Source organism: Bombina bombina, chromosome 1 (genome assembly GCF_027579735.1).
Source record: "Bombina bombina isolate aBomBom1 chromosome 1, aBomBom1.pri, whole genome shotgun sequence".
Classification (NCBI taxonomy): Eukaryota; Metazoa; Chordata; class Amphibia; order Anura; family Bombinatoridae; genus Bombina; species Bombina bombina.
In genome coordinates, this window is record NC_069499.1 from 1060265536 (window position 1) to 1060291808 (window position 26273).

A 26273-nucleotide genomic window follows, 5' to 3' on the forward strand; every position below is an offset into this window, starting at 1 on the left:
GTTTCAGCTTATAGGTAACCAAATAGCATTTGTACAGTAACAGAGCACTAACCTTGCCATACATTGTTACAAACTACTCAAATTTGCCCAAGTAAATATAGAGTATTTTCAGTAACTTTTGTAAAAAAAAAAATCTATCATATAAAATTACAGTAAAATAGTGAGCACTTAAAATGAGATATATATATATATATATATATATATATATATATATATATATATATATATATATATATATATATATATATATATATATATTCCAGAGACTCTTTATTCAAACTACCGGTGGTGCCTTAGTACCTTTGAATGATTTTTTGTTTTTTTTTTACTGTATCAGCACCCTTCCTCATTTATTTGTGTGAGTATCACTGGGAAACTATCTCAGGATGAATTTTGGCTGCATTCATTTTTTCTAATTGAATGTTTACAGAACATCCTGACATACATTGTTAAACTAATGACTATTTAGGATTCCACATTCGATTTCAGAAAATGTAATTTAAAATAGAGAGTGGAATATTGAAATGCTGATTCTCCTAGACAGATCAGCAAATAGGTTTGCTGGGGACATGCTGCTGATGTGTGGTCAGATGTTTTGGGCCCTAACTGGGGATTGCTAAAGATATGCTTATGATCTAAGATGTCCTATTTTTGGATGTCATTTTTTTAAAGGGCTTCAAATGCATTTGGTCTTAGCTCTGATGTTTAGACATGTAGCTTTTTAATTGTTTTACTGGGCTCATGCTTCTCAAAGGGTTCATGTGTCTAATCTGAGGTCCTATGTTGTTGGCACATAACTTCTTAAAGAGGTTACTTGGGACATGCACCTTATCCGAGGTCCCACATTGTTAGTACATAGCACCCTAAATAATTTGTTGAGGACATGCACCTGATCTAAAATCCCACATTGTTAGTACATCACATCTTACAGTATTTGCTGAGGACATGCATCTGATCTGAGGTCACATATTCTTAAAGGGACTGTTAGGGACATGCTTGGAATCTGAAGCTTGTCTTGGGTTCTGATGTGTAGACATGTAGTTTCCTAGGTGGACACATGGATGTTAACATGCATTTGTATTAAGCACAGTGGCACCCAGTTTTCATATTAAATAAATGCATACAAATACATTTTGCCTGACATAAAAATTTAGGGGATTTTACAAACTGTATTATTTTTCCATGCAAAAATATTAATATGTTTAAATGCTGCTTTTTCACATAAATTACTATTTTTTTCCACCCGTAAAGTTACAATAAATCCCAAATATTTTTTTTTTCATGATTCAGAACATTAATTTAAAAAAATAAATAAATCCTGCTTTACTTCTGTTATCAAATGTACTTCATCTTCTTGGTATCCTTTATTGTAAGAGCAACAATGCACTACTGGGACCTAGCTGAACAAATCTGGTGAGTTAATGAAAAAAGGCATATATGTGTAGCCACCAGTCGGCAGCTAGCCCCCAGCAGTGAACTACTGCTCCTGAGGGTACCTAGGTATGCTTTTGAACAAGGGATAGCAAGATATCAAAGAAAGTTAGTTAACATAAGTAAGTTGGAAAGTTGTTTAAAATGATATGCTCTATCGGAATCATGTTTAAGTTCACATGCTTTTTATTTGTATTTTTTACTTTGTACTCCAAAAACATTATTGAGAGCTTTCAAAAATGGTATACCAACCCAGCAGAAAATGATATATACTGATTTTACCCATTTCTAAACTATTGACCAATTTGGATGCATTTTGACTTTTGCACAGATTTTATTTAATAGTTTTCTCACAAATTTTTGTTTGAAGTTTTCTCACATTCTCAGCTCACAGTAAACATAATACTTTCCTGTTGTAATAAAAAGTATGACACTTGTACACAACTGGAATACTATCAGGCTGATCATTTCCTGATATTGAACACTAATGGATTGGAATAAAGGCCTGTGTTTATGGGCACCAAGTATACAAAGCTAGTCTTTTAACTTATCACATTCCTATGCCTGGCTTCAAGCTTTAGACCTTTGTCTCTGATACATATTGAAACCTTTAAAGGGACATGGAAGTCCAAATTAAACTTTTGTGCCAGAACTTACTGTTTTTTTAAAAAAAAGGAAAAAAAATAAAAGTTTAACTTAAGGCTATTTCAAATGCACCTCTTTTTTACGTCCCCCCCTTTTTTAAGCTCCTTTTTATAAAAGCATACTACATACTTCCACTATGTTTTGGATCTCTGGGCACTGTTCTATTCCCTCCCCCAGCTTTCCTTTTAGTATAAAAGTCCCAGGACTTCTCTGACACTGCCCAACGTCGTACATGTAACGCTGATAACCCTGCCCAGTCAGTTGCAATTCCGAGCATAAGTTTCCCTCTCACATCTTAGACCTGTCCGTCTCTCGGGGTTAGAGAAATAGATTTTGGAAGATATGATGCTATAGCAGGCTCAGTATTATGCACGTCTTGAGTGCTGTATGTTTAACATTGTTACAAACATTGCTGTAAGCACAGCTACCGGAGACCTTCCCACATCTTTCCCTTCCCAGGGCAAGTGTTTTGGTAACCAATGTATAAACAAGGACTGTCCATATACCTCTAATGGCACACCCAACTCCACTCACAGAACACACTTGACTCTGTCCTAACACCCTTAAGCTCCGCCCCCAAATCTCACACAGACAGGACCAAGGTATCAGGCAAATGTTAACAGGCACGATATAGTGCTTGAGATGTGCACTCTCTTGAGCCTTTCTTAGTATGCTCTCGTGGCAAGGAATAAGGTTTTTCCAATGAGATCAAGAGAAAGAGGTAAATTGGATAACAGAAGTAAATTGGGGAGGTTATTCTTTTTATTTTATTTTTTATTTTATTTTTTTGTATTAAATTGTTTGCCCTATTTAAATCATGAAAGTTTAATTTTGATTTTCATGTGCTTTTTATTTAACAAATGCTTCTCCCATTAAGATCATCTACACTATCTGAACATAGTCCCCACATCAACATTCTCGGAGAATAGGTATCATTTTATAAAGTAGCTTTTGGTATATAAACGCCAGTGTCATTTTAATATGTTTTAATGGCTACAGATTAAGTCGGGTTTCTTATGCCAATTTATTTATTTTGAATCCTTAGGGGGGTGAAATATATTGGTCACATAAATTACTGCTGTCAATTTTTAGAACTTTTGATTTTTCAGAGTCTGAGTAAACAGCAGAAAGAAAAAGTTTCACTGTCTTTATCTGAGCTGGTCAGAGAGTTAAGGTCTTTAGCAAATGAACCGATTTAGCAAGGGCAATGTCTGAATCATTATCCTGTAATACCTTTCACATCCATTCAGCTCCAGTAATGGTTAATTTACGAGAGAGCAGTATTCATTCTTTTTCCACTGCTTGTTCTAAGATGAAAGTAGGTTTTATATTGACAGCAATTTATGCAAATCTTTGCCCTAAAGAATTGATAAAATAGATTTTTTTTGCATCTACTTTGTTCTTTATAAGCCATTGCGGCTTTCCCTATGTATTTTGATTTTTTTTTTTTAAATTGGGGTAATGGACTAAATAAAGTCTAGATGGAACTAATCACTAAAAATAGCTCAGCTGCACATAGTATGAATTGATTCTTCAAGTTGTCACTTTCTGTTGTGCACTTTGACCCTGTGATGACTGCCCATTTAAACATGCTACTGCTTTAGTACTATTTGTGTTTAAAGAAAGGACTGACCATTACACGTCACTGTCATTTGACTCCTTAAAATGTTACTGCCATTTGCACAGCACACTATAAACCTGTGAGCAACTCGCCCTTCAAAGGGGTACTAGAGTCAGAATTAAACTTTTGTGATTTCATGCAGTTTTAATAGAATTTGCTTCCATTATTACATTGTGTACAGTTTTTTTATATGCACACTTTGAGGCACCAGCTACAACAGAGCCTTTGCAAACGTACACAGTGTATATGTATACGAGTCCGTGATTGGCTGATGGCTGTCACATGAACGGGGTCTGGCAATTGAAGTAAATTTTGAAATCTATTGCATTGTCTTTTATTATGTACTTGTGATCATGCAAGTCTTCTCTAGTTAATGGACCTTTAATCAAGTAAACCTTCTTTAATCATATAATGGACTTACCCTAAAATCCTCTCTCATTTGTGCACTTTGACTGTAAATGTGACATACTCTTGCAATTAGTACACTTTGGTCCTGGCCAGAATGGATCTGTCACAACAATCGTGTATTTGGTCAAAGAATGGAATGATCCCATAACAGTGTTATTTAAACATGCTATTTGTATTATTTGCATTTATTTGCATGAAAAAAGCAGTTAACGCTGTGTATTTTATTTATTTATTTTTTTAATTTTTATTAAGGTTCAGTTAATGCTATACAGACAATGCATTTCAGTACAGCTTACGTTAAACAGACAAGAGAAAAAAGAATATTTTCAAATATACATCAACAAGTTCTATACAGCGTGGATATATAGCATTGATTAGGGTTAGATGGTGAACATAATGCTTGCCATGGGAACGTTAAGTCTTCCAGGTGTAGCATGGGGCCGCTATTGGACCTCTTAGTATTAGAGAAGGGACAGAGTAACAGAAGACTGCCATGATAATTAGAGGATCACTCATGGATCCCAATAGTGAACCTTAGTTTTTTTTGTTTTGTATAATATTAACATAATATGTACCACACTCAAAAGTATCCACATTTAAATGAAACTGGCCAAACATTGAATAACTGACATCCAGATGTCAGGGTGGGCAACATATAATACTTATATGATGTAATGAGCAGTTGCCTAAAACTATAGAAACTATCACAAGGTTCTAGTATCTAGTATTGGGGGCTGAGAAACCCTAAGGTTTACTGTTGATTATACTGCTATCCTCTAAGTGGGGAATAGTAGGCCAAACATATCTGTTGGAGAATAATAAGGAATATTAGAGATGTAAGGTCTAGTAGTGAGCGTCAAGTTGTGTGGCATGAAGTGGATGCACTTGGCATCAACAATTAAGGGGAATTGAACATTTGGGAGTTAGCCTGCTCCAGGTATAATAGAGGGGGGCTTTTAAGCAAGAAGTTACTGGGAATGCCACGCCGCCCGGCCACAGGAAGCACGGCGTTGAATTTAGCTTTCACGGGTAATTGTGTTAATGGGGATAAGGGTCAAAACTTTATACCATTTTTGTGTGTGTCATAAAACTCAGATAAACACAAACTCAGTATGACAAAATGGGGAGACAACACAAAAATAGCCAAGCAACACAGAACAATGAGTATAGGAAGTATGTTAGTATGATATAAGCTGGAAATTGGGAAAATATCCTCCTTAAAACAGAATGCTTGAATCTACTGGAGTCTGGACTCATTTGTATGCAACCAATATTCTGTAAACTATATAGGGGGCACTGATTATAAACATCTAGGTATTATATATTAAAGGACAAAAGTGTCCCACAATTTCTTATATTTCTCAAAGTAGATGTTATAGGATATCTCCCTAATTAGATGAACTGCCCGTCATCTAACTCTGCTGCACCAGTACAATCAGACTTATATGTTGTCACGGTAGATATGGCATGGCTATAAGACAATACAGTGCTATACAATTAGAGAAAGCAAATAATTATATTAACCTCAGTGAGTGCTAACAAAGTAAGAGTGGTATACAGCTGGGGTATGAACATCGAATATGAATAGAGACAACATGTCTGTAGAGGTTTGTCAAAGGATTAATAATCACAGTTCTCTGAACAGCTTAGGTAACATTGTGATCAAGTTCTTCTAAGCAGCCTTACACATACTAAGCAGTTAGCCCACCCCTATTTTATGGAATTGCCCCTCAGGCAGGGTAAGTCTCTCCGGATCACAATAGTATGGAATGCCTTGAAGCCCTGTTACCTGGTCCCTCACACTGTACCCCCAGAGCCAGTCCTCACAGTCAGTTATCATTATCGGTCTGTCAGATGGCAAGTGTGAGATATTCAGCTGCAGTAAATGCCGTGTGTAGCAAACACCTGGGCGGTTTGAGGCAAATGAGGGGTGTTTTATTTGCTGCTGCGATTCTCTTTGAACTTTAAGCTCCTATGCTGCTAGGACTCTCCCAGACAAGAGCGTTTTTTTCTCTGCCACGAGGAGCATCTGAGATCCAGGTAAGGAAGGAGTGATTCTTTTGCGGTCTTGACCCGCCTTGATCTTTAGGAGAAATTTCTGCTTGGCTACTTCTTGGAGGACTTTGCGTAGCTTCATGTACTGATGTGATAGCTGGTCTGGTTGCAGCAATGTCACCAGTAGCATTAATTGCATAAGGAGTCACAGCTTTCCTGCCCCGCACTTGGTGTTCCTCCTCAGGGAGTTGCTGATCTCTTTTGTTGCTGACTGGGGCAGCCGGTGAGCCCTGGGGCCCCAAAACGCTACCATCTCTGTCCTCCGCTTCAACAGGATCGAATACAGCAGGTGTTTGGGGGTTATATGTGTTTCTGGGCTCAAGTGCAATCTGGAGTGTAACTTCAAAGGCAGCCTGATGTTCTGAGGGTAAGCGGCACAACCCATTCAGGAAACTGGTCTCGCTATCCATGTTGGTCAGCTGTAGAGTGGCTTGAGTGGGCACATAGAAAGTAAAGAATGCTAGCAGTGTTTTGCGGATTGTCACTGCTTACTAACGACAGGGCCACATGAGTGCCCTGCCGGGGGGTTAGATAGTGGGCCGCAACCCTTGTTATGCTCCGGTAGGCTGAATCTGGTTCCAAATCCAAAAATAGCGGTATCAGATTAAAGAGCTATATCTGCTGAAAAATGTTCTGTAAGAAATCACTCTCAATTGAGTGTTAACACGGAGATTGTAGGCAGATTAGAGCAATATTTGGATCAGCAAACAGTCTTGCGACCTATCATGGCTGCCGTCCGGAAGTTCCCCCTGTTTATTTTATTTTTGAACGTAACAGGAAGTCCATATTTGTGTACAACCCATGCATATGATAGATTGCTCATAGCACTATTAAAGGGATATGAAACAGTGCTATTATAGTAAAAAAATAAAAATAATTCTAAGTAAACATATAAAGTAAAAAAGGAACAGATTGTATTAAAAAAAACATACAACTTGTTTTCTTTCAAAATAAACACTTTGCAATTCTCATTGTAGCCACTGTCTTCAAGGAGAGAGCAGAAACATTTTTGGAACTTAAGTTGTATTCTACCTCTACTGAGCATGAGCAACACAGTCTTGCTATTTCACAACATTATCTGAATAGTAAATCAGCTCACGATACTCTAGAAGATTTGATATCAAGCAAGATATGCCTTCCTGTAGCTGAGCCAATGATATGAGGCATATATGTGCAGCCACCAATCAGCAGCTCTTGAGCCTACCAAGGTATTCATTTCAACCAAAGATACCAAGAGAACAAAACATATTAGATAATAGAAGTCTATTGGAAAGTTTTAAATAAAATCACATGCTATATCTCAATCACAAAAGAAAACATTTGAGTTTTATGTCCCTTTAAGTATAACCCACTGCTTAGTGCTTTTTGTGTATTACAACAATGAAACTGATGGCTTAATATCCCTTTAATGGACAATAACATATTCCACAAGCATACAAATGTAGTGTGTTTGCTTTTTTTCAGCAATGGAATATAATTTTTAACACATTTTTTTTGGGGGGGGGAACGAACAAAACACTTAAACGGACAGTCTAGTCAAAATTAAACTTTTATGATTCATATAGGGATTACAATTTTAAATAACTTTCCAATTCACCTTTATCATCAAATTTGCTTTGTTCTCTTGGTATTCTTTGTTGAAAGCTAAACCTAGGTAGGCTCATGCTAATTTCTAAAACCTTCAAGGCCGCCCCTTAATTAAATGTATTTGGCAGTTTTCACAGCTAGAGGGCGGAAATTCATGTGTGCCATACAGATTACATTGTGACCAGGCCCGTGGATTTACAAGTGAAAGGGCACTGATTGGCTAAATGCAAATCTGTCAAAAGAACTGAAATAAGGGGGCAGTCTGCAAAGGCTTAGATACAAGGTAATCACAGAGGTTAAAAGTATATTAATATAACCGTGTTGGTTATGCAAAACAGGGGAATGGGTAATAAAGGAATTATCTATCTTTTTAAACAATAACAATTCTGGAGTAGACTGTCCCTTTAAATGTCCATTTAAACATGTTGGATCTGGGAATTAACCCTTTCTATTATGTTTCAGCTGTTTAACTAAATCTCCGCAAAAATATACCTAGTCTTTACATTTATCCTACAGTATGATTTTGCCCACAGGAACATCCTAAATAATGTTAAATCCAATCTCATAAACATCACAAACCATAAATACGGTGACATGTACCAGAGTGTAGCTGTGTTTTTGCACAAAAAGAGCACAAGTACTGACCAGTTATTAAATGGTTTTATATCCATATTACCAACATCCCAACAAGCTCTTTAGTAAACAATTAGCGCTAAATTGTTACCAAGGAAACAAACTTTTGAAAGGCCTTTTTATTTAGTACGCCTTTCCTATTTGATGGCTTGCAGTAATTAAGTAATGATCATCCTACAAGTGCCTAATTGCACAGTAGAGAAAGAGATTGCAGCTGCTTTAAATTTTGTTGTGGTTGCCATAGATAATTTAATTCCTCACTTTTATAGCATGCAGAATAATGATTTGTATTCCGCCGGAGCCTGACAGTTTCCAATAGCAACTTGTTGCTGCTCTTTAACAGCTAAATATATCTGCTGATTGCGTATTGTCAGTCATATTTGCTATAGCAGGAGGAGGCTTAAAGAGGCGGTGTCGTTGCTCTGAAATATATCTCACTCCTGCTATACTTTATGTTGTTTATGAAAGAGACCTAGTGCAAAGTGTTCTGGAACTCCATAGCCTCTGGAATTTTACTTAGCAAAACTATATTTTATTTATTTATACATATTAATATAACAGTGTTGGTTATACAAAACGGGAGAATGGGTAATAAAGGGATTATTTTTAGACAATAACAATTTTCAATTAGACTGCCTTTTAAAGGGACAGTCTACGATAGAATTTTTATTGTTTTAAAAGATAGATAATCCTTTTATTACTCATTCCCCAGTTTTGCACAACCAACACAGTTATATATAAGTATCTTCTGACAGCCCCCTGATCACATTACTTTTTATTTATTATCTATTGACATTTGAGCCTATTGGTGTTTTGTTGTGCTGACTCTTAAATAACTCCACGGGAGAGAACACATTGTTATCTATATGGCACACATGAACTGGCAGTCTCTTGTTGTGAAAACCTAATAAAAAAAGCATGTGATAAGAGGCTGTCTGTAGTGGCTTAGAAACAGGCAGAAATTTAGAGGTTTAAATGTTATAAAGTATTTTAATATAACAATGTTGGTTGTGCAAAGCTGGGGAATGGGTAGTAAAGGCATTATCTATCTTTTTAAACAATAACAATTTTTAAAATAAATGTGACTAGCCTTATTGTCTGGAGACTCTAGCCTAGATTGGCTCTTCCAGGTAAGACGTGGTGAGTGAAGTTTGGCTACTGAAAAACAGTTGCAGCAAACAAGGCAATAATTTGTTTTAAGAATGTTTAGATTTGTCTGATAGATTATTCTATAATAAAAACAACATACATGTAGTCTAATTACAAGGTATTTAATGTCCCTTTAAAAAAAGCTTTACAAATCAGATTTTAAGTTCAAATGTTATCCCACCGATTCAGTTGTAAACTTTTATTTGTTAACTGTGACTCTTTAAGAAATGTTAATACACTAAGGCCTAGATTTGGAGTTTGGCGGTAGCCGTGAAAACCAGCGTTAGAGGCTCCTAACGCTGGTTTTAGGCTACCGCCGGTATTTGGAGTCATTCAAAAAAGGGTCTAAAGCTCACTTTTCAGCCGCGACTTTTCCATACCGCAGATCCCCTTACGTCAATTGCGTATCCTATCTTTTCAATGAGATCTTTCTAACTCCGGTATTTAGAGTCGTGTCTGAAGTGAGCGTTAGAAATCTAACGACAAAACTCCAGCCGCAGAAAAAAGTCAGTAGTTAAGAGCTTTCTGGGCTAACGCCGGTTTATAAAGCTCTTAACTACTGTGCTCTAAAGTACACTAACACCCATAAACTACCTATGTACCCCTAAACCGAGGTCCCCCCACATCGCCGCCACTCGATTAATTTTTTTAATCCCTAATCTGCCGACCGCCACCTACGTTATACTTATGTACCCCTAATCTGCTGCCCCTAACACCGCCGACCCCTATATTATATTTATTAACCCCTAACCTGCCCCCCACAACGTCGCAGCCAGCTACCTACAATAATTAACCCCTAATCTGCCGACCGCAAAGAGCCGCCACCTACATTATAGCTATGTACCCCTAATCTGCTGCCCCTAACACCGCCGACCCTTATATTATATTTATTAACCCCTAATCTGCCCCCCTCAACGTCGCCTCCACCTGCCTACACTTATTAACCCCTAATCTGCCGAGCGGACCGCACCGCTACTATAATAAAGTTATTAACCCCTAATCCGCCTCACTAACCCTATAATAAATAGTATTAACCCCTAATCTGCCCTCCCTAACATCACCGACACCTAACTTAAATTATTAACCCCTAATCTACCGACTGGAGCTCACCGCTATTCTAATAAATGTATTAACCCCTAAAGCTAAGTCTAACCCTAACACTAACACCCCCCCTAAATTAAATATAATTTTAATCTAACGAAATTAATTAACTCTTATTAAATAAATTATTCCTATTTAAAGCTAAATACTTACCTGTAAAATAAATCCTAATATAGCTACAATATAAATTATATTTATATTATAGCTATTTTAGGATTAATATTTATTTTACAGGTAACTTAGTATTTATTTTAACCAGGTTCAATAGCTATTAAATAGTTAAGAACTATTTAATAGCTAAAATAGTTAAAATAATTACAAATTTACCTGTAAAATAAATCCTAACCTAAGTTACAATTAAACCTAACACTACACTATCAATAAATTAATTAAATAAAATACCTATAATTATCTACAATTAAACCTAACACTACACTATCAATAAATAAAATAAATACAATTCCTACAAATAAATACAATGAAATAAACTAACTAAAGTACAAAAAATAAAAAAGAACTAAGTTACAAAAAATAAAAAAATATTTACAAACATTAGAAATATATTACAACAATTTTAAACTAATTACACCTACTCTAAGCCCCCTAATAAAATAACAAAGCCCCCCAAAATAAAAAAATGCCCTACCCTATTCTAAATTACTAAAGTTCAAAGCTCTTTTACCTTACCAGCCCTGAACAGGGCCCTTTGCGGGGCATGCCCCAAAAAGTTCAGCTCTTTTGCCTGTAAAAAAAAAACATACAATACCCCCCCCCAACATTACAACCCACCACCCACATACCCCTAATCTAACCCAAACCCCCCTTAAATAACACTAAGCCCCTGAAGATCTCCCTACCTTGAGTCGTCTTCACCCAGCCGAGCCAAATTCTTCATCCAAGCGGAGCAAGAAGAGGTCCTCCATCCGGTAGAAGTCTTCATCCAAGCGGGGCAGAAGAGGTCTTCCATCCGATTGAAGTCTTCATCCAAGAGGCATCTTCTATCGTCATCCATCCGGAGCGGAGCGGCAGCATCCTAAAGACCTCCGACGCGGAACATCCATCCTGGCCGACGACTGAACGACGAATGACGGTTCCTTTAAATGACGTCAAGATGGCGTCCCTCGAATTCCGAATTTGATAGGATTCTATCAGCCAATCGGAATTAAGGTAGGAATATTCTGATTGGCTGATGGAATCAGCCAATCAGAATCAAGTTCAATCCGATTGGCTGATCCAATCAGCCAATCAGATTGAGCTCGCATTCTATTGGGTGTTCCGATCAGCCAATAGAATGCGAGCTCAATCTGATTGGCTGATATTCCTATCTTAATTCCGATTGGTTGATAGAATCCTATCAGCCAATCGGAATACGAGGGACGCCATCTTGGATGACGTCATTTAAAGGAACCGTCATTCGTCGTTCAGTCGTCGGCCAGGATGGATGTTCCGCGTCGGAGGTCTTCAGGATGCTACCGCTCCGCTCCGGATGGATGACGATAGAAGATGCCTCTTGGATGAAGACTTCAATCGGATGGAAGACCTCTTCTGCCCCGCTTGGATGAAGACTTCTACCGGATGGAGGACCTCTTCTTGCTCCGCTTGGATGAAGAATTTGGCTCGGCTGGGTGAAGACGACTCAAGGTAGGGAGATCTTCAGGGGCTTAGTGTTAGGTTTATTTAAGGGGGGTTTGGGTTAGATTAGGGGTATGTGGGTGGTGGGTTGTAATGTTGGGGGGAGGGGTATTGTATGGTTTTTTTTTTACAGGCAAAAGAGCTGAACTTTTTGGGGCATGCCCCGCAAAGGGCCCTGTTCAGTGCTGGTAAGGTAAAGAGCTTTGAACTTTAGTAATTTAGAATAGGGTAGGGCATTTTTTTATTTTGGGGGGCTTTGTTATTTTATTAGGGGGCTTAGAGTAGGTGTAATTAGTTTAAAATTGTTGTAATATATTTCTAATGTTTGTAAATATTTTTTTATTTTTTGTAACTTAGTTCTTTTTTATTTTTTGTACTTTAGTTAGTTTATTTCATTGTATTTATTTGTAGGAATTGTATTTAATTTATTTATTGATAGTGTAGTGTTAGGTTTAATTGTAGATAATTATAGGTATTTTATTTAATTAATTTATTGATAGTGTAGTGTTAGGTTTAATTGTAACTTAGGTTAGGATTTATTTTACAGGTAAATTTGTAATTATTTTAACTATTTTAGCTATTAAATAGTTCTTAACTATTTAATAGCTATTGTACCTGGTTAAAATAAATACAAAGTTACCTGTAAAATAAATATTAATCCTAAAATAGCTATAATATAAATATAATTTATATTGTAGCTATATTAGGATTTATTTTACAGGTAAGTATTTAGCTTTAAATAGGAATAATTTATTTAATAAGAGTTAATTAATTTCGTTAGATTAAAATTATATTTAATTTAGGGGGGTGTTAGTGTTAGGGTTAGACTTAGCTTTAGGGGTTAATACATTTATTAGAATAGCGGTGAGCTCCAGTCGGCAGATTAGGGGTTAATAATTGAAGTTAGGTGTCGGCGATGTTAGGGAGGGCAGATTAGGGGTTAATACTATTTATTATAGGGTTAGTGAGGCGGATTAGGGGTTAATAACTTTATAATAATAGCGGTGCGGTCCGGTCGGCAGATTAGGGGTTAATAAGTGTAGGCAGGTGGAGGCGACGTTGTGGGGGGCAGATTAGGGGTTAATAAATATAATATAGGGGTCGGCGGTGTTAGGGGCAGCAGATTAGGGGTACATAGGGATAATGTAAGTAGCGACGGTTTACAGAGCGGCAGATTAGGGGTTAATAATAATATGCAGGGGTCAGCGATAGCGGGGGCGGCAGAATAGGGGTTAATAAGTGTAAGGTTAGGGGTGTTTAGACTCGGGGTACATGTTAGAGTGTTAGGTGCACACGTAGGAAGTGTTTCCCCATAGGAAACAATGGGGCTGCGTTAGGAGCTGAACGCGGCTTTTTTGCAGGTGTTAGGTTTTTTTTCAGCTCAAACAGCTCCATTGTTTCCTATGGGGGAATCGTGCACGAGCACGTTTTTGAGGCTGGCCCGTCCGTAAGCAACTCTGGTATCGAGAGTTGAAGTTGCGTTAAATATGCTCTACGCTCCTTTTTTTGAGCCTAACACAGCCATTCTGTGGACTCTCAATACCAGAGTTATTTTAAAGGTGCGGCCAGAAAAAAGCCAGCGTTAGATACGCGGGTCGTTACCGACAAAACTCTAAATCTAGCCGTAATTGTTTTGTTATGCTGCAAAGCAACTTTATGAAACAATAAGGGTTTATTGCCTGATGAATCAGCTAATAAATATCTATCTGAACATCAAATCTCCCTGATTAATATAATCTATATGCTACAATTAATGTATTATTATACCATATACAAATACATTATATTTAATGATGCTGACGTCAAAGATGATATTTGATAAAAATACATTTTCCCAAATTACCAAATTATGAATTGCGTATTTATTACTTTGTTAACAACATAAAATTACATTTGTTGTGTAAAGGAACTTTTTTTTTTTCTTTCATTAACTGGAAACTTGGGGAATTTCTCACTTAATGGTGGCTGGGAGATTTATAAATTAGATGAATCAATGTAGGTCTAAAAATAGTATTGTATGTGCTGTGTACAGCCAGGATTTTACAATATTTACAAATAACTGATAACAATAATACTTTAATCCAAACTAACCAACAATGCACACGTTAGCCCTGTCACAATTTCCCAAGTGTTAAAGGGATAAATCAAAATTGAAATATGCAAAGGTGAATTTCAGTTTTTAACAGAATACTTCCATTAACAAAAATGCTTCTAGTAAAAGTTATGTGCATACGCACATATGCTGTGAGGACCTGTGCACCAGTATCCTTACAATAGACTTGCTCAGAGAGTCAGCAGTGACTTATAACACAAATTAAGTCTTCACATGCATAATACACACCACCATCACCTATCTGAGCTTGAATACTGGTGCTTAGGCCCTCACAGCATATGTGTGTATGCAGCTGAAAAACAATAATAATTTTACTAGAAACATTTTTACTAACGGAATTATATTGCAAAAAATCTGAAAGTCACCCATTCACATTTCAATATTGACCTTTCTATCCCTTTAACTTAACAGTTAGTACAAGGCTGCAGTGCCCGCTACAATTGATGTCTTCTCTTTTGATTGCACTAAAAACATTTGTTTACTGTGATATCTTCCTAAGGAAACAATATTAGAGGAAAAACAGTGCTGTCCATCCTGAGTACCACTGTCAGACCCTTCAATTACCTTTTTTACTGCATTTAGAGAATCTCTTAACCTGTATATAGAGAACACCTTTAATTTTACTCACTCACTTGAATCTTCTTTGCATTGATTTGTTGAACAATCTAGTAAGATATAGTAGCTCAATCGCATCTGTTACTGCAGAAAGTATGGAAAGTCCAGTTAGGCATATAAAAATATTTAAATGGGTATGAAGCACAAAACTAAATGGTTCAGCATTATAGTGAAAAAAAACTTGCATGCTATCATCCATTAGAGCATGTAATTTTAAGACTGTGGGGCCGATTTAACATGCTGCAAATTTAGCTGTTTCCGCATCATAAGTTAAGAGGGTGGCGGACAGCAATCATTCAGATCAGATACGATCAGATGGTTGACACCCCCTGCTAGCAGCCGATTGGCCGCGAATGTGGAGGGGGCAACATTTCACTAGAAATGCTTGTGCAATGTTAAATGCCGACAGCGTATGCTGTCGGCATTTAGCGATGTCGGGCAGACATGATCAGCTACAGCGGATCATTTCCGTCCGACATTTGTTAAATCGGCCCATATGTCTTTAATTACCGCAAAGGGGTTAAACACACAGTAAAAATATTTCTTGGGACTTGCAGAGCAACTAGCACTGCTGATTGGATCAGCTGCATTTTCTGCTTGGGACCAGCATTGTTCTGCAAGTCCCAAGCGGTATTTCTACTGTGTATTTAACCCCTTTGCGGGAGTTAAACACAGTAGTCTAGGGTCGATAGTCTTAAAATGACATGCTCTGAAAGATAAAAGCATGTCATTATTTGAAAATAATGTCCCTTTAACGGTATCAGCTATATAAATATTGTATTACTGACTATGAGCTTGTGATAAACAGTTGATCGTTTTCCATATTTTCCTGTTTTGTGCAGTGAATTTGTGTCCTGGCTTATGGAGAATGGGGAGATAAGCAAAGCTGAAGAGGGGGTGAACTTGGGCCAAGCCTTGCTAGAGAACGGCATCATACATCATGGTAAGTGTATTATTGCCTGAACCAATTAGAACACATAAGAAAGAGTTAAATAAAAAGCTGTTATATAACGTGTAAGATCATGAAAGAATTGTTTCAATTCTTATAATATAATTGGCAAGTGTGAAACATCTAATTAAAGGGGCGTTATTCTGCTGGACACAACTTCTACAGAATGGTCATTACTCACCATACTATAGGTTTTAATCCTGTGCCTTTAGAGTTGTTCTCATATTTTAATCCTTTACAGGTGACAGATGGTGAAGCGCTGCATTTTCATACTGGGCAGTGCCTGTGGCAAGAGTGGTGAATGTTCATAGATCAGTTATGTTCCCTGCTTTTTTACAGCTGTATTGTGCACTGCGGGTTAGCACACACAATACAGAATGGGGGGATTACTTGTGTACAGTTTTTATACAGAGTTTAAAAGTTAATTAACAAATATTTAAAAAGGCCATCTGTATAGTTTGTAAAGCTCCGGCTAACCTGACGTGCACAATGCAGATGTCAAAAAACTGGCAATGCCACTGATCTGCTTCTATGTAAGAATACCTAAACCCCAAGATGGTTGTGCCCAGTATGAACTCTGGGGGAACCCTGCTGTTGTAGTTGTTCTCTTCAATTCAAAATTAAATATCTGTAAGGTTACATTTAGCATAGCAATACATTTATTATTTACCTCTGAAAGCTATATTTGCACTCCTCAGTCAGGTTGGAGTACGTACTACAGATTTCCATTTGCTTACTTTTATCTGACCCAGTAACATGTTACACAATGAATCCTCAGATTAGATCAGATGCTCATTAGATTAGTTTTCTGATTGGCCACTGCAAAGGAGATGAATTAAACATCTCTAGAAACGTATCAGTGGGTTTACTCCTGAAGTGCTCTAATAAAACAGCTGCAAATGCTTATAAAGCATTTATTTTGTATGCAGCTCTTTTGCACCGTAGATAATTGCTGATTTATACTATGCATTTATATAACTGACCTTAATGACCATTTAAAAGATTACAGTCTTCAAGTGTTTTGTATAGGAGATGGGAGAGACAACTGCTCACAATAACATAGCAGGAAGCAAATTTATCATAATGTTGAGGTTTGTTGCCTGCTAAATATCAAGCGTATAGAGTTAAAGGGACAGTCAACACCAGAATTTTTGTTGTTTTAAAAGATAGATAATCCCTTAATTACCAATTCCCCAGTTTTACATAACCAATACAGTTATAATTATACACGTTTTACCTCTGTAATTACCTTGTATCTAAGCCTCAGCAGACTGCCCCCTTATTTCAGTTCTTTTGGCAGACTTGCATTTTAGCCAATCAGAGCTGTCTCCATGGTAAATTCACGTGCAAGAGCTCAATGTTATCTATATGAAACACGTGAACTAATGCCCTCTAGTGATGAAAAACTATCAAAATGCATTTAGATTAGAGGCGGCCTTCAAGGTCTAAGAAATTAGAATATGAACCTCCTATGTTTAGCTTTCAACTAAGAATACCAAGAGAACAAAGCAAAATTGGTGATAAAAGTAAATTGGAAAGTTGTTTAAAATTACATGCCCTATTTGAAACATGAAAGTTTTTTTTGGACTTGACTGTCCCTTTAACCCCTTAATGACCGGATCATTTTTCAATTTTCTTACCCTTAATGACAATGGCTATTTTTACATTTCTGCAGTGTTTGCGTTTAGCTGTAATTTTCCTCTTACTCGTTTACTGTACCCACACATATTATATACCGTTTTTCTCGTCATTAAATGGACTTTCTAAAGATACCATTATTTTCATCATATCTTATAATTTACTAAAAAAAAAATTGATAAAATATGAGGAAAAAATGGAAAAAACACACTTTTTCTAACTTTGACCCCCAAAATCTGTTACACATCTACAATCACCAAAAAACACCCATGCTAAATAGCTTATAAATTTTGTCCTGAGTTTAGAAATACCCAATGTTTACATGTTCTTTGCTTTTTTTGCAATTTATGGGGCAATAAATACAAGTAGCACTTTGCTATTTCCAAACCACTTTTTTTCAAAATTAGCGCTAGTTACTTTGGAACCCTGATATCTGTCAGGAATATCTGAATATCCCTTGACATGTATATATTTTGTTTTAGAAGACATCCCAAAGTATTGATCTAGGCCCATTTTGGTATATTTCATGCCACCATTTCACCGCCAAATGCGATTAAAAAAAAAAAAAAGTTAACTTTTTCACAAATTTTGTCACAAACTTTAGGTTTCCCACTGAAATTATTTACAAACAGCTTCTGCAATTATGGCACAAATGGTTGTAAATGCTTCTCTGGGATCCCCTTTTTCAGAAATAACAGACTTATATGGCTTTGTGGTTGCTTTTTGGTAATTAGAAGGCCGCTAAATGCCGCTGCGCACCACACATGTTTTATGCCCAGGAGTGAAGGGGTTAATTAGGGAGCTTGTAGGGTTAATTTTAGCTTTAGTGTAGTGTAGTAGACAACCCCAAGTATTGATCTAGGCCCATTTTGGTATATTTTATGCCACCATTTCACCGCCAAATGCGAGCAAATAAAAAAAAAAACTTTACATTTTTCACAATTTTAGGTTTCTCACTGAAATTATTTACAAACAGCTTGTGCAATTATGGCAGAAATTGTTGTAAAAGCTTCTCTGGGATCCCCTTTGTTCAGAAATAGCAGATTTATATGGCTTTGGCGTTGCTTTTTGGTAATTAGAAGGCCGCTAAATGCTGCTGCGCACCACACGTGAATTATGCCCAGCAGTGAAGGGGTTAAATTAGGTAGCTTGTAGGGAGCTTGCAGGGTTAATTTTAGAGATCAGCCTCCCACCTGACACATCCCACCCCCTGATCCCTCCCAAACAGCTCTCTTCCCTCCCCCACCCCACAATTGTTACCGCCATCTTAAGTACTGCCAGAAAGTCTGCCAGTACTAAATAAAAGAGTTTTTTTTTTTTTTTAAATAAAAATTATAAAATATTTTAGTTGTGATGGACCCCTGCCTTAGCACCAACCTCCCTGACCCCCCCCTCCAGCTCTCTAACCCTCTCCCCTACCTAATTACCGCCATCTTGGGTACTGGCAGCTGTCTGCCAGTACCCAGTTTGGCCCCACAAACCAAACTTATTTTAATTGTATTTAAAACTTTTATTTGTGTTTAATTATTTCTGTAGTGTAGCAGCCCCCCCACAATACCCCCACCCCCTCCCCCTCACAGATCCTTTTAAATATAAAAAAAATAAAATAACTTTTCTCCTGTTAAGTGTAGTCATTCTCTTGCACCCAACTAATAGATAGGATGTGTGAGAGGACTGTGGTGATTATACTTAGTTTTTATATCTTCAATCAAAAGTTTGTTATTTTAAAACAGCACCGGAGTGTGTTGTTCCTTCTCAGGTAGAATTTGAAGAAGAATCTACCTGAGTTTTTGTATGATCTTAGTCGGCGTAACTAAGATTCATCTTGCTGTTCTCGGCCATTCTGAGGAGTGAGGTAAACTTCAGATCAGAGGACAGCGGGCAGGTTCACCTGCAAAGAGGTATGTTGCAGTATATTATTTTCTGAGGAATGGAATTGACTGAGAAAATACTGCCAATACCGATATAATGTAAGTTCAGCCTTAAATGCAGTAGTAGCAACTGGTATCAGGCTGTTATGTATATATGTTTACACTTCAGTATTCAGGGGAATGGCACTTCACTGGGACAATACTGTATGCATATAACTTTTAGCCTAACTTGCAGTGGGAACGACTAGCAGCAGGCTTTTTAATGACATTTCATATTATTAGATTTTAAACGTTTGCTGGCATGTTAAATCGTTTAATTATCTGAGGTACTGGGTGAAAAATTGTTTTGGGCACTGTTTTTCCACTTGGCTGTCGTTTATTTTAAATTTAAGACAGTTCACTGAACTTCCCTCACTGTTGTGTGTGAGGGGGAGGGGCCTATTTTGGCGCTTTTGCTACGCATCAGAAATTCAGTCACAAGTCTGTTTCTCTCCCTGCATGATCCGGATCGTCTCTACAGAGCTCAAGGGTCTTCAAAAATTATTTTGAGGGAGGTAATCACTCACAGCAGACCTGTGAGATTGTGCTTTGACTGTGATAAAAAACGTTTATATTTTGTACATTTTTTTCTGCTATTAAGGGTTAGTTATCCATTGCTAATGGGGGCAATCCTTTGCTAAATTTATGCCTTTACCGGGAAAAATTTGGGTTTTATAATTTCTCCGGTTCATTGTTATTCAACTGTCATATTTCTTTTCTGTGCTTCTTAAAGGCACAGTACGTTTTACATATTACATGTAAATTGAGTTGAAAAGTATTTCCAAGCTTGCTAGTCTAATTGCTAGTTTGTTAAACATGTCTGACTCAGAGGAATATCTCTGTGCTATATGTGCAAAAGCCAAGGTGGAGCCCAATAGAAATTTATGTACTAATTGCATTGATGCTACTTTAAATAAAAGTCAATCTGTACAAATTGAACATCATTCACCAAACAACGAGGGGGAAGTTATGCCGACTAACTTGCCTCACGTGTCAGTACCTGCATCTCCCGCTCGGGAGGTGCGTGATATTGTAACGCCGAGTACTTCAGGGCGGCCATTACAAATCACCCTACAGGACATGGCTAATGTTATGACTGAAGTTTTGTCTAAATTACCAGAACTTAGAGGTAAGCGAGATCACTCTGGGGTGAGAACAGAGTGCGCTGAAAATATTAGGGCCATGTCAGATACTGCGTCACAATTTGCAGAACATGAGGACGGAGAGCTTCAATCTGCAGGTGACGGATCTGATCCAAATAGAGTGGATTTAGACATTTCAAATTTTAAGTTTAAACTAGAAAACCTCCGTGTACTGCTAGGGGAGGTATTAGCGGCTCTGAATAATTGTAACACCGTTGCAATCCCAGAGAAATTATGTAGGCTGGATAGATACTATGCGGTACCAGCGAGTACTGACGTATTTCCTATACCTAAGAGGCTTACAGAGATAATTACTAAGGAGTGGGATAGGCCCGGTGTACCCTTTTCCCCCCCTCCTGTATTTAGAAAAATGTTTCCAATAGACGCCACCACACGGGACTTATGGCAGACGGTCCCTAAGGTGGAGGGAGCGGTTTCTACTCTGGCTAAGCGTACCACTATCCCGGTGGAGGATAGCTGTGCCTTTTCAGATCCAATGGATAAAAATTAGAGGGTTACCTTAAGAAAATGTTTGTTCAACAAGGTTTTATATTGCAACCCCTTGCATGTATTGCGTCTGTCACGGCTGCGGCCGCATTTTGGTCCGAGTCTCTGGAAGAGACTCTTGAGTCAATAACTATAGATGAGATTTCAAATAAGCTTAGAACCCTTAAGCTAGCTAATTCATTTATTTCAGATGCCGTAGTACATTTAACTAAACTTACGGCTAAGAATTCCGGATTCGCCATTCAGGCACGTAGAGCACTGTGGCTAAAATCCTGGTCAGCTGATGTTACTTCTAAATCTAAATGACTTAACATACCTTTCAAGGGGCAGACCTTATTCGGGCCCGGTTTGAAAGAAATTATCGCTGACATTACAGGAGGTAAAGGCCATGCCCTGCCTCAAGACAGAGCCAAACCTAGGGCTAGACAGTCTAATTTTCGTGCCTTTCGTAACTTCAAGGCAGGAGCAGCATCAACCTCCTCTGCACCAAAACAGGAAGGAGCTGTTGCTCGCTACAGACAAGGCTGGAAACCTAACCAGTCCTGGAACAAGGGCAAGCAGACCAGAAAACCTGCTGCTGCCCCTAAGACAGCATGAATTGAGGGCCCCCGATCCGGGAACGGATCTAGTGGGGGGCAGACTTTCTCTCTTCGCCCAGGCTTGGGCAAGAGATGTCCAGGATCCCTGGGCGTTAGAGATCATATCTCAGGGATATCTTCTGGACTTCAAAACCTCTCCCCCAAAAGGGAGATTTCATCTTTCAAGGTTGTCAACAAACCAAATAAAGAAAGAGGCGTTTCTACGCTGTGTACAAGATCTTTTACTAATGGGAGTGATCCATCCGGTTCCGCGGTCGGAGCACGGACTGGGGTTTTACTCAAATCTGTTTGTGGTTCCCAAGAAAGAAGGAACCTTCAGACAGGGGCGTAACTAACGTTGATGCAAGGGTCGCCATTGCGACCGGGCCCAGCAGATCTCCCAAACAGGGGGGCCCAACAAGGCAGGTGGTTGTTTTTTTTTTATTATTCATTTTTTATTTTTAGGTGATCATTGATGTTATTTTTAGATGCCACTGTTGCCACAATTGTCAGTGTTTGTTTTGTATACTACTAGTACTAACTTATTGTGAGTCTACTGGATGGCGGGTGGCGTGCTCTCTGCTGCGCTGCCCGGCCGGAACTTTCCATTTTGGCCGCGCACGCGCACTGATCTCTGACTTCTAGTCTCCCGCCTGAGTACTGATGGCTGCACTGCCTGCACGCACATGTATCTCTGCGGTGCAGCAGAGTCAGTAGCAGCTAGCAGGAGTCTGTTTGGCGTTGGAAGGTCTGGGACCTGTCCTGGGTCCAGTGGGTGTCCCTCCCTTGCTAGCGCGGCAGGCCAGCACAGCAGCAGCTCACAGCCAGAGCCAGAGCCAGTGTGACAGACTACTGAGGAGAACGGAGTGGAACTGTGAAAATCCGTTCAACCTCAGGTAAGTGTCTGCTCCATATCATAAGCTAAATTAAGCTGCTCAGTCAGTGCTGAGACTGAAGGGGGGGGGGGGCGCGGGGGCACGGTGACAGTGTAATCCCATAATGGTAAAACAAGAAGCGTAGAAGAAGCGCAAATTTTTTTGCGCTACTTCTACGCTTCTTGTTTTAGTTTTGCCCCAACTCCGGTGATTACAGAAATTATCACCGAAAGGAAGCTGCATCTGTTTGGGTACTACCTAGGACCATTCTAAGAACCAGACATTAGTTCTAACGTATAGGGGACTTTTTACTGGAAACACATTTGGATTTTAGGTTTGCTTAAGTTTGTTTTTATTTCACTTTTTATATTGTAACTAGTACTACTTCTTATATTGTATTTTATTGTATGCCTTGTTTGTATATTTTGGATTTTTCCTTTTGATGAGAGATTAACCCTTTATGGATTTTTGATGAGAGATTAACCCTTTATGGATTTGGGTATTTTAAATTTGCAAATTTTAACTTCAACTTGAAGAGGGTCCTTTTATATTTTAAATATTTAAAATTTTTATATTTTAAAATTTATAGTTATACTGAAGACTTGATTAATTGCAGTTGATTAGTGCTGATTTTCTGTTGTTTGTATAATCCCATAATGGTTTATATAAATAATAGAAAACATTAGGCTTTGAATATCCCCTCTCTGGGATTTGTGGAAGTGGTTGTCCTTATATATTAAATATAACGTAATACATTTAAACACACAATTTTTACATTTTTCCAAAAGTACCCTCCCTCCCACTCAGTCTTATACAGTTTCTGTGCCATATACAGTAGATAACATTGTTATCCTGTGGAGTTGTGCATGACACAGCACTAATTGGCTAGTCAATAGTTAATAACTAGCCATATGATAAGGGAGCTGTCAGAATGTATATGAATATGTGTGTGTGTGTGATTATGTGTTTATCAATGTGTGTATAAATGTGTATGAGTGTGTGAATGTATATATGTGTAGGTGTAAGTGTGTGTGTGATTATGTGTTTATCAGTGTGTGCGTATATAAATATGTATGAGTGTGTGTAAATGTGTGTGTGTGTGTGTGTAAGAGTGTAAATATGTGTGTATTAGTATGTATAATATGTGTGTAAATATTTGTGTCCCCTCTATTTGTGGGGGGCGGCTAGCGGAGCTCTGTTAAAGGGGAGAAAAGTGTCCCTCTTTGGCTCAATTAAATGTTGGGAGGTATGATAAAGCTGGTGCTTTGGTTAAAAAATAACAAAAAGTGTGTTTATCATACCTGGAAAGTGAATGGCTCAATATACATAAATAACACCAAGGCTTCCTATTCAGACAATTACACACACAGGTAAATATAGTAATAGGCTGGTGGGTTAGGCTTGTGATATCCCATACCTATAGTATGTATATGTGTGTGTGTGTATATATATATATATATATATATATATATATATATATATATATATATATATATAGCGCAAAACAAAGATGTATAAAAATCAATTTTTTTTTGGCGGGGAGGGGGGGGGCCCTTCATGGATTCTTGCACCGGGGCCCTGAGGTTTCTAGTTACGCCTTTGCCTTCAGACCAATCTTGGATTTAAAGATCCTAAACAAATTCCTAAGAGTTCCATCGTTCAAAATGGAAACTATTCGGACAATCTTACCCATGATCCAAAAGGGTCAGTACATGACCACAGTGGATTTAAAGGATGCCTACCTTCACATACCGATTCACAAAGATCATTACCGGTATCTAAGGTTTGCCTTCCTAGACAGGCATTACCAGTTTGTGGCTCTTCCATTCGGATTGGCTACGGCTCCAAGAATCTTCACAAAGGTTCTGGGCTCTCTTCTGGCGGTGCTAAGACCGCGAGGAATTTCGGTGGCTCCGTACCTAGACGACATTCTGATTCAAGCGTCAAGCTTTCAAACTGCCAAGTCTCATACAGAGTTAGTACTGGCATTTCTAAGGTCGCATGGGTGGAAGGTGAACGAAGAGAAGAGTTCTCTCTTTCCACTCACAAGAGTTCCCTTCTTGGGGACTCTTATAGATTCTGAAGAAATGAAGATTTACCTGACAGAAGACAGGTTAACAAAGCTTCAAAATGCTTGCCGTGTCCTTCATTCCATTCAACACCCGTCAGTGGCTCAATGCATGGAGGTAATCGGCTTAATGGTAGCGGCAATGGACATAGTACCCTTTGCACGCCTGCATCTCAGACCGCTGCAATTGTGCATGCTAAGTCAGTGGAATGGGGATTACTCAGATTTGTCCCCTACTCTGAATCTGGATCAAGAGACCAGAAATTCTCTTCTATGGTGGCTTTCTCGGCCACATCTGTCCAGGGGGATGCCCTTCAGCAGGCCAGACTGGACAATTGTAACAACAGACGCCAGCCTACTAGGTTGGGGCGCTGTCTGGAATTCCCTGAAGGCTCAGGGATCATGGACTCAGGAGGAGAGTCTCCTTCCAATAAACATTCTGGTATTGAGAGCAGTTCTCAATGCCCTTCTGGCTTGGCCTCAGTTAACAACTCGGAGGTTCATCAGGTTTCAGTCGGACAACATCACGACTGTAGCTTACATCAACCATCAAGGAGGGACAAGAAGCTCCCTAGCGATGATGGAAGTATTAAAGATAATTCGCTGGGCAGAGTCTCACCCTTGCCACCTGTCAGTGATCCACATTCCGGGAGTGGAGAACTGGGAGGCGGATTTCCTAAGTCGTCAGACTTTTCATCCGGGGGAGTGGGAACTTCATCCGGAGGTCTTTGCCCAAATACTTCGACTATGGGGCAAACCAGAGATAGATCTCATGGCGTCTCGCCAGAACGCCAAGCTTCCTTGTTACGGGTCCAGGTCCAGGGATCCGGGAGCGGTCCTGGTAGATGCTTTGACAGCACCTTGGACCTTCGGGATGGCTTATGTGTTTCCACCCTTCCCGATGCTTCCTCGATTGATTGCCAGGATCAAACAGGAGAGAGCATCGGTGATTCTAATAGCGCCTGCGTGGCCACGCAGGACCTGGTATGCAGATCTAGTGGACATGTCATCCTGTCCACCTTGGTCTCTGCCTCTGAGACAGGACCTTCTGATTCAGGGTCCTTTCAAACATCAAAATCTAATTTCTCTGAAGCTGACTGCTTGGAAATTGAACGCTTGATTTTATCAAAGCGTGGATTTTCGGAGTCAGTAATTGATACCTTAATACAGGCTAGGAAACCTGTTACCAGAAAGATTTACCATAAAATATGGCGTAAATACTTACATTGGTGCGAATCCAAGAGTTACTCATGGAGTAAGGTTAGGATTCCTAGGATATTGTCTTTTCTACAAGAAGGTTTAGAAAAGGGTTTATCTGCTAGTTCCTTAAAGGGACAGATCTCAGCTCTGTCCATTCTTTTACACAAACGTCTGTCAGAAGTTCCAGACGTTCAGGCTTTTTGTCAGGCTTTGGCCAGGATTAAGCCTGTGTTTAAAACTGTTGCTCCACCATGGGGCTTAAATTTAGTTCTTAACGTTTTACAGGGTGTTCCGTTTGAACCCCTTCATTCCATTGATATCAAATTGTTATCTTGGAAAGTTCTGTTTTTAATGGCTATTTCCTCGGCTCGAAGAGTCTCTGAGTTATCGGCCTTACATTGTGATTCTCCTTATCT

At 38.6% G+C, this 26273-nt stretch overlaps 1 protein-coding gene across 1 annotated transcript in view; it reads left to right on the forward strand.

Annotated features, from left to right (window-relative positions):
- PREX1 (phosphatidylinositol-3,4,5-trisphosphate dependent Rac exchange factor 1) overlaps positions 1 to 26273 on the forward strand; it is a 631853-nt gene that overhangs the window by 302015 nt on the left and 303565 nt on the right. The window contains exon 11 of the mRNA XM_053690087.1: positions 15833 to 15933. Coding sequence (XP_053546062.1) covers positions 15833 to 15933 — 101 coding nt within the window. The remainder of the gene's footprint in view (positions 1 to 15832; positions 15934 to 26273) is intronic.